The 16,907-nt window shown below is 44.5% G+C and overlaps 2 protein-coding genes and 1 pseudogene across 3 annotated transcripts in view; 1 reads left to right on the top strand and 2 right to left on the bottom strand.

Annotated features, from left to right (window-relative positions):
• GNLY (granulysin) overlaps positions 1-2,365 on the bottom strand; it is a 5,103-nt gene extending 2,738 nt beyond the window's left edge. For both annotated transcript variants that reach the window (XM_017856305.1, XM_017856306.1), the window contains exons 1-3: positions 2,202-2,365; positions 1,247-1,350; positions 613-711 (exon numbers count right to left, since the gene is read on the bottom strand). In XM_017856305.1, the coding sequence (XP_017711794.1) occupies positions 613-711; positions 1,247-1,350; positions 2,202-2,253 (255 nt within the window). In that variant the 5' untranslated portion in view covers positions 2,254-2,365. The remainder of the gene's footprint in view (positions 1-612; positions 712-1,246; positions 1,351-2,201) is intronic.
• A 100-nt stretch (positions 2,366-2,465) lies between these two features.
• The window catches only part of USP39 (ubiquitin specific peptidase 39), a 92,966-nt gene continuing 78,524 nt past the window's right edge, over positions 2,466-16,907 (bottom strand). The window contains exons 14-15 of the transcript XR_001882297.1: positions 14,019-14,107; positions 2,466-2,913 (exon numbers count right to left, since the gene is read on the bottom strand). The gene's annotated coding sequence lies outside the window, so the exon portion shown is untranslated. The remainder of the gene's footprint in view (positions 2,914-14,018; positions 14,108-16,907) is intronic.
• Positions 9,692-10,676, top strand: LOC108518113 (probable G-protein coupled receptor 160; annotated as a pseudogene).

The following is a 16,907-nucleotide window of genomic DNA, read 5'->3' as shown; positions in this document are numbered from 1 at the left end:
CCGAGACGGGCGGATCACGAGGTCAGGAGATCGAGACCACCCTGGCTAACACGGTGAAACCCCGTCTCTACTAAAGAATACAAAAAACTAGCCGGGCGTCGAGGTGGGCGCCTGTAGTCCCAGCTACTCGGGAGGCTGAGGCAGGAGATAGGGACTATTATCCATCTCATTTCAAAGATAAGATAACTGAGGCTCAGCAAGTGGAAGTGACTTGCCCAAGGCCATGCAGCTTCCAAGTAGCAGATCTGGGATTTATCAGTCCTGACCCAGGTCTCTTAGGGAACCAGCTTCTCAAAGCTCTGCCTTGGACACAAATGTTAGGGCTTTAGGGGAAGATTCCTAACTTCTCTGGGACAAGCCCTCTTTGAGGATACATTATGAAAACCATGTTTACTCCCTCTGACTTACACAGTTCCAGAGAGTCACAAACAATTTCACAAGTTCTCTGAAATTCATCCACAGACACATGGGGACTCACAGATTCCCTTCTAGGAAGCCCTCCCCCAGGACCACTGTGCAAGGTGACCCCAGGGTCCCTGATCCCCAACCTGGTCACAGGCCGGCCCCTCCATTGAGCAGCAGACAGGAGGCTCTGTAGCCCCTCGGCCTCACCTGGGTGGGCTGTTTCACCATAACCTTCAGTGTCTGGATTATCCTTAGACAGGTCTTGCAGTCGAAGGCCAGCTCCTGCATTTTGATCAACAGGTCACCCTGTCAGGAAAGAAAGCCCCTATCATGGTCTCTCAGACATTCTGGGAGTGCGTGAAAGTGCCCAAAAAAGGGGCCCTTGGTGTTTCTGAGGCTGGCAGCAATGTCCGTGATCTCTTCCCAGAGCATGGATACACTGAAGACCTGAACAGGCTGCCTGGACCCTGCCTGCCTTTTTGCTTGTCTTGGAGGCTCTGAGACACCCCAGAAACAGCCTCCCACACCCCCAGTACTTTCCCAGCCCTGCACTTGCCCCTCTCCTATTGAGAAACTCCCAGGGAAGTCTACCTATTTGGGTTCTGCAGCCCCAGGCTCTTTGGAGGGTGAGACCCCGGAGGATCCTCTTGGGGCAGTCTACCAGGTATCTGCAGCCCTCCTTGCCAAACATGAATTCGACAAAACCAGCATCGTCAGAAACAGCCCAGCCTCCACTCCCACCTCCTGACCATTAGAGAGCTCCAGCCCTCACCCCAGAAGCCACCCAGGGAGGAGGGAAAGGAGAGGGACTGTGGCAGGTGAGCAGAGAGCCAACATGTACCTGGGGGCCCTCCTGGGCCAGGCACAGGCAGGATTGCTCCTTGTCACACGGGTGGGCTGTCGCCACTTCAAAGTACTCAGGGCTCAGACGAGAGAAGACCAGACCTGAGGAAGAAAGCACTTCAGCTTCCCCTCCGCAGGTGGAAGGAGAGGGAAAGCCCGTTCTCCTGGCTGGTGAGAGTCCAGGAGGTGGCCAGGGCCTCGGACGGGGGCTGGGTCTTGCAGGGGGCCAGGATATCTGTCCACATGCTTTGCCCTGGAGCCACTCTGACCCACTCTCAGCACAAACACATGTTCTCACTTTCCTTCTAGAAAGCCAGGAGGGCGAGACTTTCTCTTCTCCTCTGTTCTGCCAGCAATACAGATTTGGGGGTCAGTTTGTCTAGAAACTTCCCTCAATCTCCTTTCAAGAGATTTTCTTTTTTTACCTTCCATCCAGATGGCCCAGCCAAATCCACTCTCCCTTCCAGAAGTGTCTTTGCCCTTGGGGCTCACACTGACCCCAAGGCCTGGGAGAGAGCAGGGTGCAGGGGACAGGAAGTCTGCCTTGAACAAGGAAGAGACCCCGTTCTCTCACCAGCCCTGCACAATCCTAGACAGTGTAGGCCTGAGGAATCGCAGACCCACCGATGAAGGCCAGTGGCCTTCACCACACAGATGTGGAGGCAGGGGCTTGGGAGGGAAAGGGGGGGTCTCAGGCCACACAGGGTGGCCAGCAGAGGTAGGACCAGAATCCCTGGCCTGTCTCTCCTCCTTGGCCAGGCCACTGACAGGCTGGGCAGCACACTGGGCTAAGCCTGCCTCTGAGGGGAGGGCCAGGCCTCCATGATGTGGGAGAAGGCTGGGGAGAGGCAGGGGCACCTGGGTGCCCACAGAGTCCATGCTCCGGGTTCAGCCAGCCTGAGAGTGCGAGGCTGGGAGGGCCATCAGGATCGATCCCGAGGGGAAGGCCTTACCTGGGTTGCCCAGGAGCATGGCTGCAAGGAGAAGGAGGGCCCAGGTAGCCATGGTGGGGCAGCTGCTCAGATGCCTTTCACACCCTGTTTTATGGGCAGGGAGCCTGCAGCTTAACCTTTCTCAGGTCCTGCCCTTTTTGTATGTCATCTTTCCTGTGTCACTGGGTTTACCACAAATACAAATACTAATTTGTGAAGAAGCAGGTTAGTGCAGTGGAAGCCCACAGGGTTCATGCCACACCCCACTCCCACACAACTAGAATGCCGGGTTGCTGGAGGCCAGCAGCTGCCTGGATGCTTGGGATGTGTTAATGGAGGGAGAACCCGCTTAGTACAAGTATGTTCCAAATATTGCGTGGGACATATTTATACTAAAAGTATAAGTGAGTCATCTCACTTGACCCAAAACCTATTTTTAAACAGCTTTTTAAATTTAACAATATACCACGAACATCTTTCCACATCTGTAAATATAGATCTTCTTCATCATTTCCACTGGTTACCTAATGGTTCCCTTTACACATGAACCATAGCTGGGGTCCTGTAACTCTGGGACTCATGCCCCCTGTAGTACTTTGGCTTGAAGAGCAGAGGCTGGGAAGCCTCTGCAAGGGCTCACCCGGTAGTCGAGTTGAGTGATGTGAAGGCCTTCTTCAGACAGGGTGCCTCAGCATCTCAAAATGGCAGCTGTAGCTCCTCCAGGCTACAAGGCCTGTTCATGTGGAAAATGGAAAGAGTGAAGCAGAAAGAGATGGTACCTGTATAGGAAAAACGTCTTTCCCAGGGACCCTCAACCTCCATGTAATTGATCTGAACTGTGTCACATGATGACCCTGGCTGCAAAGGGCAATAGGAAGGGAGTCTTTTGCTGGACCTTCACTGACACTTCGTTTTTTGTTGTTGTTTGTTTGGTTTGGTTTGGTTTTTCTTTTTTGAGATGGAGTTTCACTCTCGTCACCCAGGCTGGAGTGCAATGGTTTGATCTTGGCTCGCTGCAACCTCCACCTCTGGGTTCAAGTGATTCTCCTGTCTCAGCCTCCCGAGTAGCTGGGATTACAGGCGCATGCCACCATGCCCTGCTAATTTGTGTGTTTTTAGTAGAGACAGGGTTTCACCACGTTGGCCAGGCTGGTCTCGAACTCCTGACCTCGGGTAATCTGCCCGCCTCAGCCTCCCGAAGTGCTAGGATTACAGGCGTGAGCCATCGCACACGGCCTTCATTGACACTTTGAACAAAATTGGTATTCTGTTAGGGAGGATGAGGGAATGGGAATCGTATAGGCAATGGCAGTGTCAGTTACTGCATGACTTTTTTTTTTTTTTTTTTTTTTTTTGATACAAGGTCTTGCTCTGTCGTTCAGGCTAGAGTGCAGTGGTGCAATCACAGATCACTGCAGCCTCAACCGCCCAGGCTCCAACAATCCCCCCACCTCAGCCTCCCTAGTAGATGAGACCATAGGTGCTTGCCACTATCACCCCTGCTGATTTTAAAATTTTTGGAAGAGATGGGTCTCCATATGTTGCCCAGGCTAGTCTCGAACTCCTGGACTCAAGCGATCCTCCCCGCCTCCAAAGTGCTGAGATTATAGGCATGAGCAACCATGCCTGGTTTTGCAGGACTTTTTGATAAGGAAACATATTTCAGGAAGAATTGGTAGGACTTTGTAGCTATATGATTACAAGAAAGAAACAAGAGAGAGGAGGCAAAGGTTTCGCTAATATTTGGGGCCCAGGAGGCTGAGGGGCTGGCTGTGCAAATTAGAAAAAGGAGCTTGTTGGTGAGAAGTTGAGTCTGAGGTATTGCATTTGTGGCTGGCTTGTTTCCCCAGCCGTAAATCAACTGCTTGAGGGCAGGACTGCCTCTGCCTGTCAGGGTCTCCCCACCATGCCTAGAACAGCTCTCAGACCAACCGGCAAACTCGTTTTACCTCAGATGAGGAAAGCAGGACTCAGAGAGATCCAGTGAATTACCCACCAACACACAGCTAGGAAGGGAATGGTCTGTGGATATGAACCCAGACCCTATGACTCCAAAGCCCAAGTTTTCCCCCAGCCCTACCCTATCTCAGTCTCCAGGTTTTCAGTGCAGGGCCACTTAACCCTCTTGAGGCCAGCTCAGGCACTACTCCCCCGTCTCAGCAGGCTCCCTCTCTCCTGACCACTTGTAGACCTTGGTCTCATGTGTGAAGACCATATTAATGGGCAGGAAAGGTCTTGAAAGGTGACTCATGTCTCTTTATTGTGGGAAACTTGGTGAGACCAAATATTGCAGTGAGTCCTTTTCTGAGGTGTTGAGGTGTACGTGACAAAGCTCATGTAGTTAGTCACAAGTCTCCACCCAGGCCTCTCGGGTCCCATGTGATAAGAACCTGGGGTCTTACCCAGTTCCCACCCATGGTACCCCGGGAACTGGCCCATTGCAAGTCAGGACCAGGCCCCAGAAAAATTCCTGTGTGAAATACTGCCTTCTGTATCTTCTTCAGAAAATCTTCAGTTACGCTAAAGTCATAAAAATAGCCACTATGTTTTTTCTAGAACTTTTATAATTTTAACTTTGACATTTGGGTCTATGACTCATGTCAAATGAATGTATAGTGTGAGCTGGGTTGAGGTTCTGTTTTTCAATATCAATTTCTTGAAAAGATTTTTCTTTTCCCATTAAATTGTTTTGGCATGTTGGTTGAATATCAATTGACTATGGGTCTGTTTGCGGACTCATTATATCAACTACTACTGCAATAATAATAATATAATAATAATAATAAAGCAATCCAATTTTTTAAATGGGCAAAATATTTGAACAGGTAATTCGCAAAGGAAGATAAGAATGACCAAAACATTTGAAAACCTGCTCAACATCGTAAATCACAAAGAAATTCCTTTTTTGAGCTGTAGCCTCACTCTGCCGCCCAGGCTGGAGAGCAGTGGCATGATCTTGGCTCACTGCCACCTGTGTCTCCTGGGTTCAAGCAATTCTCCTGCCTCAGCCTCCTAAGTAGCTGGGATTACAGGCACACACCACCATGCCTGGCTAATTTTTGTATTTTTAGTAGAGATGGGGTTTCACCATCTTGGTCCATGCTGGTCTTGAACTGCTAATATCAAGTGATCCACCCACCTCGGCCTCCCAAAGTGTTGGGATTACAGGCTTGAGCCACCGCGCCTGGCCAAGAAATTCTGTATTAAAACTATACTGAGATGATGGCATCAACATGACTAAAATTAAAAAGACAGAAAACCCAAATGCTGATGTGTATGGGGAGCACTGTTACTCTTAAGCATTGTTGGTGGGAATATAAAACACTAATAACTGAAAATTGGATTGACCATTTTTCAGAAAGTTGAGCATACACCTGCCCTGTGACTCAACAATTTCACTTCTACGTATTTACCCAAACTAAACAAAAACACCTCTACATACACAGATTTACACAGGAGTGTTCACAGACATGTCACCCAGCAGTTCCACTCCTAGGTATACACCCAAAAGAAATAAAAGCAGATTGAAACAGATACTTGTACATCAATGTTCATAGAAGCATTATTCACAGTAGCCAAAAGCTGGAAAGAGCCCAGGCGTCCATTGACAAATAAATGGATAAACAAGCCAGTCATTGTGGCTCAACCTCTAATCCCAGCACTTTGGGAGGTCAAGGTGGGAAGATGGCTTGAGGCCAGGAGTTTGAGGCCACCCTGAGCAACATAGTAGACCCCAGTTCTACAGAAAAATTTAAGAATTAGCTGGGCATAATGGCATGTGTCTATAGTCCCAGCTACTCAGGAGGCTGAGGTGAGAGGATTGCTTGAGCCCAGGAGGTCGAGGCTGCAGTGAGCCAAGGTCATGCCACTGCACTCCAGCCTGGGTGACAGAGTGAGAGCCTATCTCTAAGAAAAATAAAAATTGAAATTTTTAAAAATGGATAAACAAAATCTGCTGTACATATACAATGGAGTACGATTCAGACAAAAAAGGGAACACAGCTCTAATACATACTACAACACGAATGAACCTTGAAATAATTATGCCAACTGAAATAAGTCAAACACAAAAGGATAAACATTGTATGATTCCACTTACATAAAATTTCTAGAATAAGCAAATTCATAGGGACAGAAAGTAGATTAGAGGTTACCCAGGGCTGGAAGGAGTGGGAAATGAGGGACTTAGTGCCCATAGGTTACAGACTTTCCATTTGGTATGATGAGAATGGTTTTGGAAATAGATAGTTCCAAATAGATGATTCCACAACTTTGTGAGTGTAATTAATGCCACTGTATTGTACATCTAAAATGGTTAAAATGGTTAATTTTGTTATTTATTTTTATTAATATTATTTTAATTGACAAATCATAATTTTATATATTTATGGAGTACCATGTGATGTTTTGATATATGAATACCAATTAGAATGATTAAATCAAGGTAATTAATATATCTATCACCTCCCCTATCATTTTTTGTGGTACACATTTTATGTTATATGTATTTTACCACAATAGAAAAAAAATTGTTTTAAAAGGTTGTTCAAAGAAAATGAAAGAAGGAAGAATAAATAAGTAAATAAAAGATTGTTTGCAGAAGCCTTTTCATAAGAGCCAAAAATTAGACATAACCCAAATGTCCATCAACAGGTCAATGGATGAAGAAATTAAGGTAGAGCCACGCAATATTGTATACAACTTGGCAATAAAAAGGAATGAACTACTAATACATGCAATAAAATGAATAAATCTTAAAAAAAAAAAAAAGGAAGAAAAGAAGCCAGACATGAAAGACTTCATTCTGTATGATTCCATTTGTATGAAGTTCTTGAACAAGCAAAATTCATCTATGGCAAAAGAAATCAGAGAAATGGTAGGAGGTGGAGGAGGATGTGAGGGTTATTGGGCTGGCACCGGGATTTTCTTAGGTAGTGAAAGTGTTCTATATCTTAATTAGCTTGTGAATTGTGTGGGTGTGCATCTATCAAAACTCTTCAAACTGGACATTTAAGATTTAAGTATTTAGCTACATGTAAATTATATCTCAATTTTAAAATTATCCAAAATTTTCTTTTTCTTTTTCTTTTTTTTGAGATGGAGTTTTCCTCTTTTTGCCCAGTCTGGAGTGCAATGGCACGATCTTGGCTCACCAAAACCTCCACCTCTGGGATTCAAGCCATTCTCCTGCCTCAGCCTCCCGGGTAGCTGGGATTATAGGCATGCGCCACTACGCCCGGCTAATTTTGTATTTTTAGTAGAAATGGGGTTTCTCCATGTTGGTCAGGCTGGTCTAGAACTCCCCACCTCAGGTGATCCGCCCACCTCAGCCTCCCAAAGTGCTGGGATTACAAGCGTGAGCCACCGGGCTCAGACAAAAAAGAACTCTTAAGTTACAATTTTATGGTTCCCAATGAACAATATCAAATACTTCCCCGAAGAATTGTATCCATTTACAACACTGCCAACATTGTATGAGAGCTCCCTGAACTCTCACCAGCATTCAATATTATCACACTCTTTATTTTACAAATGTAATGAGTGAAAATCACACCTATTTTTATTTTCATTTCAATTACTACAAATTAAGTTTAATATTTTCCCAGGTATTTGTTTACATTTACATTTATTTTGAAATTGTCTTTTTATGTCCCTTGCCCAGTATCTATTGGACTCTACTATGTTTTTTAATTTGTGAGAATTCTTTATTAATAAATACATTAATGTTTTGATATATTTGCTACAAATATTTTGTCACTTCTTGATTGACCTTTAAATTTCCATAAGATTCTTACCCATAGAAAGTTTTCATTTTCTATAATCAAATATGTATATTTATTTGTGACATCTTTTCTCAGTTTAGAAAGTTGTGATTGCCTCTTTTCCCTAGAAAATAATTATATTTTGCTAATTTTTGCAGTTAGACATATTTTTTAATGTGACACTTTAATCCTCTGGAACTGATTTTAGGAAGGTATGAGGTGGGATGAAAATGTATTCTTTTCAAATTGCTATTCCCTTAATCTAAAGGTATTGATTATATAATTTCCCCTCCTCTCCATTGATTTGAAATTGCTCTTTTATTGTATATTCAATTATACATACCAAGATCAAATTCTGAGTTATCCATTCTAATTGACCTGGATATCTAGTGTTGTATAAACATTATCCAGTCCTGCTGTTTTCTTCTTGATTTTCCTTTGATATTCCTTTACTTTTAAATTGTACTTTGGGTAATATTTTATATACTATAATACTTTATATGCTAAAAGTATATATAAGGTATAACATGTATACACTAAATATTAAATATCTACTAAATGCTAAATATAAATTATTTTGACCAATATATTAGATTGCAATTTTCACTTTAAATTTTATTATAACTAAAAACTAATATGTAAAAAATTCACTTCTTTATAGTCACTCTTTCAGCCATGATCATAGTATAACTTTCTTTTTTTTTTTTTTTTTTTGAGACGAAGTCTCTCTCTGGAGTGCAGTGGCGCGATCTCAGCTCACTGCAAGCTCCGCCTCCCAGGTTCACACCATTCTCCTGCCTCAGCCTCCAGAGTAGCTAGGACTGCAGGTGCCTGCCACCACTCCCAGCTAATTTTTTATATTTTTAGTAGAGACGGGGTTTCACCATGTTAGCCAGGATGGTCTTGATCTCCTGACCTCGTGATCCACAGGCTTCAGCCTCCCAAAGTGCTGGGATTACAGGCGTGAGCCACCATGCCCGGCTGTTTTTTGTTTGTTTGTTTGTTTGTTTGTTTGTTTGTTTTTTGAGATGGGTCTGGCTGTGTTGCCCAGGCTGGAGTGCAGTGGTGTGATCTCGGCTCACTGCAACTTCTGCCTCCCGCTTTCAACTCATTCTTCTGCCTCAGCCCCCTGAGTAGCTGGGATTACAGGCACCCACCACCACACCTCACTAATTTTTGTATTTTTAATAGAGACTGGTTTTCACCATGTTGGCCAGACTGGTCTTGAACTCCTGGCCTCAAGTGATCTGCCCGCCTTGGCCTCCCAAAGTGCTGGGATTACAGGCGTGAGCCACTGCGCCCAGCAGATCATAGTATGAATTTCTGTTTTTTCCAAGTCATCTTTTTTCTCTCTCAATAAAGTTTTAGGAAGAGTTCTCCAGTGCAGGGGAGCTGAGCATCAGCCAAGCTGGGACTCAGACCGTGACACTCCTGGGTGCCCAGGGAGTTGGCGGGGGTCGACGGGGGGGGGCATGAGACTTCAGAAGGATGTCCAGCTGGGAGCAGATCCCTCTCCTGCTTTCTCCCCAACTTGTGCAAATGACTCAGAGCTTATTCACGTGACATTGTGATATAACAAAACAAAACGCCGGGGACTCGAAATGAGATAATTAAAGGCAGTAAAACAGAAATAAAATAGGGAGAAAATCAGCCAAGAAAGACCCATGGGAGAAAGCAGATGATGGAAAATAAAGTGAAGCAGCATTTTACGGTGTGTGTTTCACCAGACTTTCTGAAATTTAAAACACGATGGCCCTTTATTTAGAGAACTGCTCTTCTCAGCACCAGTCATAGCAAACAAGCAGTCCTTAGATGTTAACTGTCTGATTGCACTTGGGAAAATATTATTAAATAGCCTCACCCTAAGAATGAGAAGAAAATATACCTATCAAATTTTATGGAACATTTTTACATTTCACCAGCATCCATCGATCTCTTACTTTTGGTAAACATTTCCATTATCTCCTATTTCAGGAATTCTGTACTTTCAGGCAGTAGGTTTACTAAATACCACATCTGCCTATTTACTCAAATAATATCCTTTACTTAAAGGCTTTTTGCATTATCCAGTTTTCCTGATAGTTTGTATAGATGATTGCCTGAATTTCTCGAAAACCACCAAGCTTCCCTTAAGCATCAAAGTTATTTTTATTTCTTTGCAGTAATTTCAATTTAGATTTCAGTCCTTGCTTACGTTTTGGGAGACCCAGCCATCTGCCAAAGCCTGAAGGCACAGAATGTTTATTCTCATCAATGGCCTTTCTACATCAGCATTCAGGGTTAGTGGCTGTCATTTTTCCTGATGATTTTATGGTTTTTATAACCTCTTTGTTACATGAGTTTAGGATAACTTTCTATATGAATGAGAGTATCCTATATCTTCTTCCCTTTCATCCCATTCTAGATATACTGTGAGCTCTAAAAAATTACACTTGCCCAAACTCACTGTTTTCTTGGTACCTGGTTGCCATTTGTACTACTTCAAGTAATCATCCTTTTTCTTAAGGTACAGATTCCAGCATTGAGATGAGTTCCCTGGTTGTACTTTGTCAATAGTTTTCTCATAGCAACAGTGTATTGGTTTAATCGTCACAAGCTTAATTTAGGAGACATCGAATTACCTGTGGATCCATTTGTCAACTGAAAATGCTGCTTCCTTCCATGTACAATTTATACTCTTGAAAATTTGCTCAATAAGAATCTGTTAATATGTTGCCATGTTAAAGTGAATTAAAATTTACAACTACAATAAGAATCATAATTTTATGATTGAAACACAATGATGAGTCAGGATATATAAAAAACAAGCCGAAGCCTGAGGCAGTGGCATGCACCTGTAGTCCCAGCTTCTCGGGAAGCCCTGGAGTTTAAGAGCAGCCTGGGCGACATATTGAGACCCAGTCTCAAACAAACAAACAAAAAAAGAAATGGACGAAAGCCTTTCCCCTCCAACTTTCACATCTCTTCAGAATGTATCTTTTGGGGATATGGTATTATTTATTAAATAGTATTTTATTTTAAAAACAGAATAATTCCAGCCAATCATGGTGACTCATGCCTGTAATCCCAGCACTTTGGGAGGCTGAAGTGGGACGATCACTCAAACCCTGGAGTTTGAGATCAGCCTGAGCAACATAGACTCCATCTCAAAAAAAGTTTTTAAATTTAAAAAATAACTCCAAGAACATGTGTTATGCCTGTTCAGGGACATTGTATATTATAAATGTGAATTTGTTATGTAAATATAAAATTTACTGCCAACTTTATGATATAAACTTAAATGAACATTTTAATCAAATTGAAAAACAGAAAACAACTCCTCAGAAGCAGCTTGCCACTCAAAATATAAACATGAGTGAGAAAAGCAACACAAAGAAAAGCCTTGGGCAACTCTCTCATGCTCCAATTTACCTTCCTTCTAGCTGGACTCCCTTAGGCTGAGAAATCACTTCCATTGTCCTTGACTGTATTAATTTTCTATTATTGTCACAGCAATAACCACAACCCTAATGGGTTAAAATAACACCCGTGTATTATCTGACAGTTCCGTCGGTCAGAAGACTGGGTGTGCTCAACTGGTGATCACAAGGCCAACGTCAAGATGTGGGCTGGCTGGGCTCTAACCTGAAGGATCTGAGAAGAATCTGTTTCTAGGTTCATGCCACATTGTTGGCAGACCTCAGTGCCGTGTGGTTGCAGGACTGAGATGCCCCTTTCTGTGCTGTTATCGGAGGGTCATTCTCAGCTCTAAAGGTTGCTGGTATCTCCAGGCTCATGGCCCTGTCCATCGCTTCGAAGCCAGCGATGGTGGCGTAAATCTTTCTCAGGCTTCCAGTCTCTCTGAAGGCCCCTCTGCCTCATTTTCCCAGCCCCCATTCCACTACACCCACACACACACTCTCTTACATATACACGCAGACACACACACACAGACACACTCACATAGACACACACTCATATAGACACACACATAGACACATACATAGGCACGCACACACACATATGCATGCACTCACACTCTCACATACACACATACACTCACATACACACTCGCAGACACTCACATAGACACACTCGCATAAATGCACACTCACATAGACACACTCTCACACAGAAACACATTCTCACATAAGACACATACACTCACATAGACACACATACACACTCTCACATAGACACACACACTCTCTCAGTAGACACACAAGCCATTGCCTCCTCTATCTTCTGCCTGGATCCCCAGTCCTTGCTTCAGTACCTACAGCTGGAGAGCCCCTTCTTTGCTTTCTCATTCATGCATTTATGATGAAAATTTGTGGGTTTTCCTTATGAACGTGTAAGGAAATATTTTACATATTTTGACATTTTATGTACTTATGAAAAGCGTAAGGAAAAAGAATATAAGTCCCCACTAGTTCGTAGCCTCTCTCCTGAGAGGAAAGAAAAACTGTTAAAATTTTCTTTTTTTGTACCTTTCCATACAAGCATGTGTATATATGTTGCTCCATTTTAAATTACACAATGTAAAAATATTCAGAAATGCACACGAAACAAAATGTACAGCTCAACGGTTTATTATCAAACACACATCCACGTAACCACCCAGGTCAAGACGCTGCCAGCTCCCCAGAAGCCCTATCGTCTTCCCTCCCAGGAACCACCCCTTCCTCCTTCCCTAGGGAGGACTTCACGGTAATTGTGTTCTTGTTTTTCTTTATAGTTTTAAGACCTGAGCACATACTCTTAAACGCCATAACTCTGTTTTCTCTGGTTGGTTGGTTGGTTGTTTGGTTGGTTGGTTGGTTTGTTAGTTGGTTTTGAGCTGGAGTTTCGCTCTTGTTTCCCAGGCTGGAGTGCAATGGTGCGATCTCAGCTCACTGCAACCTCCACCTCCCGGGTTCAAGCGATTCTCTCGCCTCAGTCTCCTGACTAGCTGGGATTACAGGCGCACACCGCCACACCCAGCTAATTTTTGTATTTTTAGTGGAGACAGAGTTTCACCATGTTGGTCAGGCTGGCCTTGAACTCCTGACCTCGGGTGATCCACCCGCCTCAGCCTCCCAAAGTGCTAGAATTATAGGCATAAGCCACCATGCCAGGCCTGTTTTCTCTGTTTTTGAAGTGTATATAAATGGAATCATACAGAATGATTGTTGCATCTGACATCTTTTGATCAGCATTCATGTGTGAGATGGTCCATGTTGTCGTAATCTTTGAGCAGTCTGCTCCTTTCTACTGCTGAGCAGTATTCTATCATATGGATATTCCACAGCTTATCCATTGTCTTATCCATGGATATGTGGAGTGTTATCAGTTTTGACCTACTTACCTTCCTTTTTTCCAACTTTATTGAGATATAATTAAGGTACACTCACATGCACACATTTAAAGTGTATCACTTTACCAGTTCTGACACATGCACACACCCATAAAACCATCATAGCAGTCAAGACAGTGAACACATCCATCAGCCCTACAAGTGTCCTTGTGCCCCTTTGGATAGATGGATGGGTAAGTGGATGGATGGATGATTGAATGGACAGAAGGATGAGGTCAGTCTGCAAGGAAGAAACAAGAAAGAAAATCTAGATGATGGGTGAATGGATGGATGATTGGAAACAGCCCCCACATGCCATAGTTTTTGCTCATCACTTTGGATACACCCCCCGGGTGGATACATCCCCCGGGATGCCCTTTATATTATTTTATTTTATTTTATTCAGAGACAGATTATCACTCTGTCGCCCAGGCTGCAGGGCAGTGGCGCGATCTCAGCTCACTGCAACCTCCACCTCCAATGTTCAAGCAATTCTCCTGCCTCAGACTCCCGAGGAACTGGGATTACAGGCATGTGCCAGCACGCTCAGCCAATTTTTGTATTTTTAGTAGAGACAGGGTTTCACCACTTTGGCCAGGCTGGTCTCAAACTCCTGACCACCCGCCTCGGCCTCCCAAAGTGCTGGGATACAGGCATGAGCCACCACGTCCTGCCTGGATGCCCTTTAAAATGGATGTTACAGAGACAGTTATGCATCAGCTGACTCTAAGGGCCCATTCTGGGCCCAGGCAGCATACTCACCCTAGAAGCTTGCTGGATTATTCAGAAATGACAGGCCAGCCAGGCTTCGTGTCTTGGACAGAAGCTCCTGAATACAGCACTATGGTAAACTAAAAATAGATACAAGTGTGAGGGCTGACTTGTTAAAGTAAAAATTGCATATATTTAAGGCATACAACATGATATTTTGACAAACGTATACATAGTGAAGCATTAGTGGAAATGTAAATTAGTATAGCCATTATGGACAACGGTATAAAGGTTCCTTAAAAAATTAAAAATAGAATTACCATATGATTCAGCAATCCCTCTTCTGAGTATATACCCAAAAGAAATGAGGCTGGGCACAACAGTTCACATCTGTATTCCCAGCACTTTCGGAGGCCAAGGCAGGAGAATCACTTGAGGCCAGGAGTTCAAGGCCAGCCTGGGCAACATAGCGAGACCCCCCATCTCTACCACAAAAAAAAAAAAAAAAAAACACTCCTGACCACATGGCCACCACCATTTGTATCAGGCTTTGGAGTATGACACAAAGGAAAGTCAGTAGTTTCCCCAGGAGTTAGCAGACCTCATCTGAACTGTCCATAACTCATTTCTCAAGTTTCTAGGCTACAAGAGAGGCTCAACCTTCACCAAAACCTCTGGTTTCAGAAGTTAACCCTTTACATCACCCTTTCTTCCCTCATGCACAGGCTTTCTGCCACATAACTTCTCAAAACTCTCCTACCCCAGAACCTCCCCTACGTGGGTCCCTTCCTCTGGGAGGCTCCAAAGTCACTGGCAACTTCCCTGTCTGACTTTCATGGTTGATGACAGCTTGGATCCAGAGGTCTTAGAACTGAGGTTCATATACGCCCACTCTGAACCCTCACCTGGCTGTGAGCCCTACCCACCTGCCTTCCCCAGCCTCCCACCTATCAGCTTCCATCCCAGAATGACCCACATGACTCTGGCCTCCCCTGCAGCCTCACTTGGCTGCTGGCTTCTGTCGCTGGGTGTCCTGGTGCCTGACCTTTACCACAGCCCTGTCCTGGTGTTTGACTCGTTCCTGATGTGAAAAGACTGGGCACTCTGCTCTCAGCTTCCAGAACTGCATTCCTCAGCCTGACCCTCCATCTTCTGGGATTCCTGCTTCCTCCTCAGGACTGTGGATCCACACCAGCCCCTCATCCTCACAACCAAAACAGGACAAAATCTACACCAGTGAGAACTGTTTTATAAGAGCTTCTTGTTTGCTAGTATATTTGACTGGGAAAGGAAGGTTTTTTTTTTTTTTCCTTTGGCTTAATTTTTTTTTCAAAGTACAAAGACAATGAGTAATGACCACACATAATTCTACCAAGAAATACCATTATCAACAAGCTGGTACACATCCTGCTAGTAGTTCTCTGGTGTTTTGTTTTGTTTTTTGCTTTTTCATTATGAACCTAAGTTTCCTGAGGCATACCAACCTGTGTGTAAATTCCGAGTGGTGACATTTACCCTTATTTTACTGTCTCTTACCCTGTGGGCCATTGCTGTACTTTACATCCCCAACAAATTGCCCTTCGATTATGTCTGCAACTTATTCACCAAATCAGACCAGTTGTACTGTAGCAGTGCCTGGCACCACCATCTGGATAGGCACCAGCCTGTTTCCCAGGATAATTGGTCCCCAGGGTGCTGTTCTCTCTGCACTGCCACCAGGGTCTGCTGGATGTGGCCATCTCTGCCAGGGATGCAGAGCTGGGCTGTGTCCCCTAGTACCCTGGAGGCCCCAAGGCAGCTAGGGTCTATCCTGAAATGAGAATGTCTCCCTCTACTCTTGTTTCCCAGTCTGTTAGGCCATTTGAACCTACATGTCCTGGAGCTTTTAGCTGAAGCATCTCCTTCAGCATTTACTTGCAGACATCCTGTCACTGGGACTTGGACAAGAGCCCCTGGGGGCTGGGCTGGGGGCAGACCTCCCTGTCAATATTCAGAACTGCCCTACACGCTGCTCAGCCAGAACACTGGGGCTCTGCTACAAGTGGAGCTCCAGCCTGGTCGGAGTCTCTCTCAGCAGTTGCTCTGATAGCCTTCAGGATGGTGCTCCCAACCAGTCTGCAAAGCCTCCAGACCTCAGAATGCAGCCCTCGGTCATGTTCATTGATTCGGCAAATACTAAGTGAATACTACTCTGTGCCAGGTACTCCACCAGGCACTGAGAACACAAAGATGAGTAAACACGAACATGGGGCCTGCCCTCATGGAACTTACTTTCTAGTGGGAAAGAAGACAATGATCAAATTACAAATAAGTGGGCCCAGCATGGTGACTTACACCTGTAATCCCAGCACTTTGGGATGCCAAGGCCAGCTGATTACTTGAGGTCAAGAGTTCGAGACCAGCCTGACCAACATGGTGAAACCCCACCTCTACTAAAAATGCAAAAATTAGTCAGGTGTTGTGGTGGGCACCTATAATCCCAGCTACTTGGGAGGCTGAGGCAGGAGAATCGCTTGAACTTGGAAGGCAGATGTTGGGGAGCTGAGATTGTGCTACTGTACTCCAGCCTGGGTAACAAAGCGAAACTCCATCTCAAAAAAAAAAAAAAATTACAAATGAGTGTAAACAGTAAGAAAGAACAGCTTGTCCGGACACGGTGGCTCATGCCTGTAATCCTAGCACTTTGGGAGGCCGAGGCAGGCGGATCACCTGAGGTCAGGAGTTCGAGACCAGCCTGGCCAACATGGTGAAACCCGGTCTCTACTAAAAATACAGAACTCAGCCGGGTGTGGTGGCTTATGCCTGTAATTCCAGCTACTCGGGAGGCTGAGGCAGGAGAATCGCTTGAACCCAGAAGGCAGAGGTTGCAGTGAGCCGAGATCGTGCCATTGCACTCCAGCCTGGCCTACAGACCTATAGAGCGAGATTCCGTCAAAAAAA

The sequence above is a fragment of the Rhinopithecus bieti genome, unplaced genomic scaffold (genome assembly GCF_001698545.2).
Source record: "Rhinopithecus bieti isolate Rb0 unplaced genomic scaffold, ASM169854v2 scaffold_44368, whole genome shotgun sequence".
Taxonomy (NCBI): Eukaryota; Metazoa; Chordata; class Mammalia; order Primates; family Cercopithecidae; genus Rhinopithecus; species Rhinopithecus bieti.
This window is presented reverse-complemented; position numbering and strand designations above follow the sequence as displayed.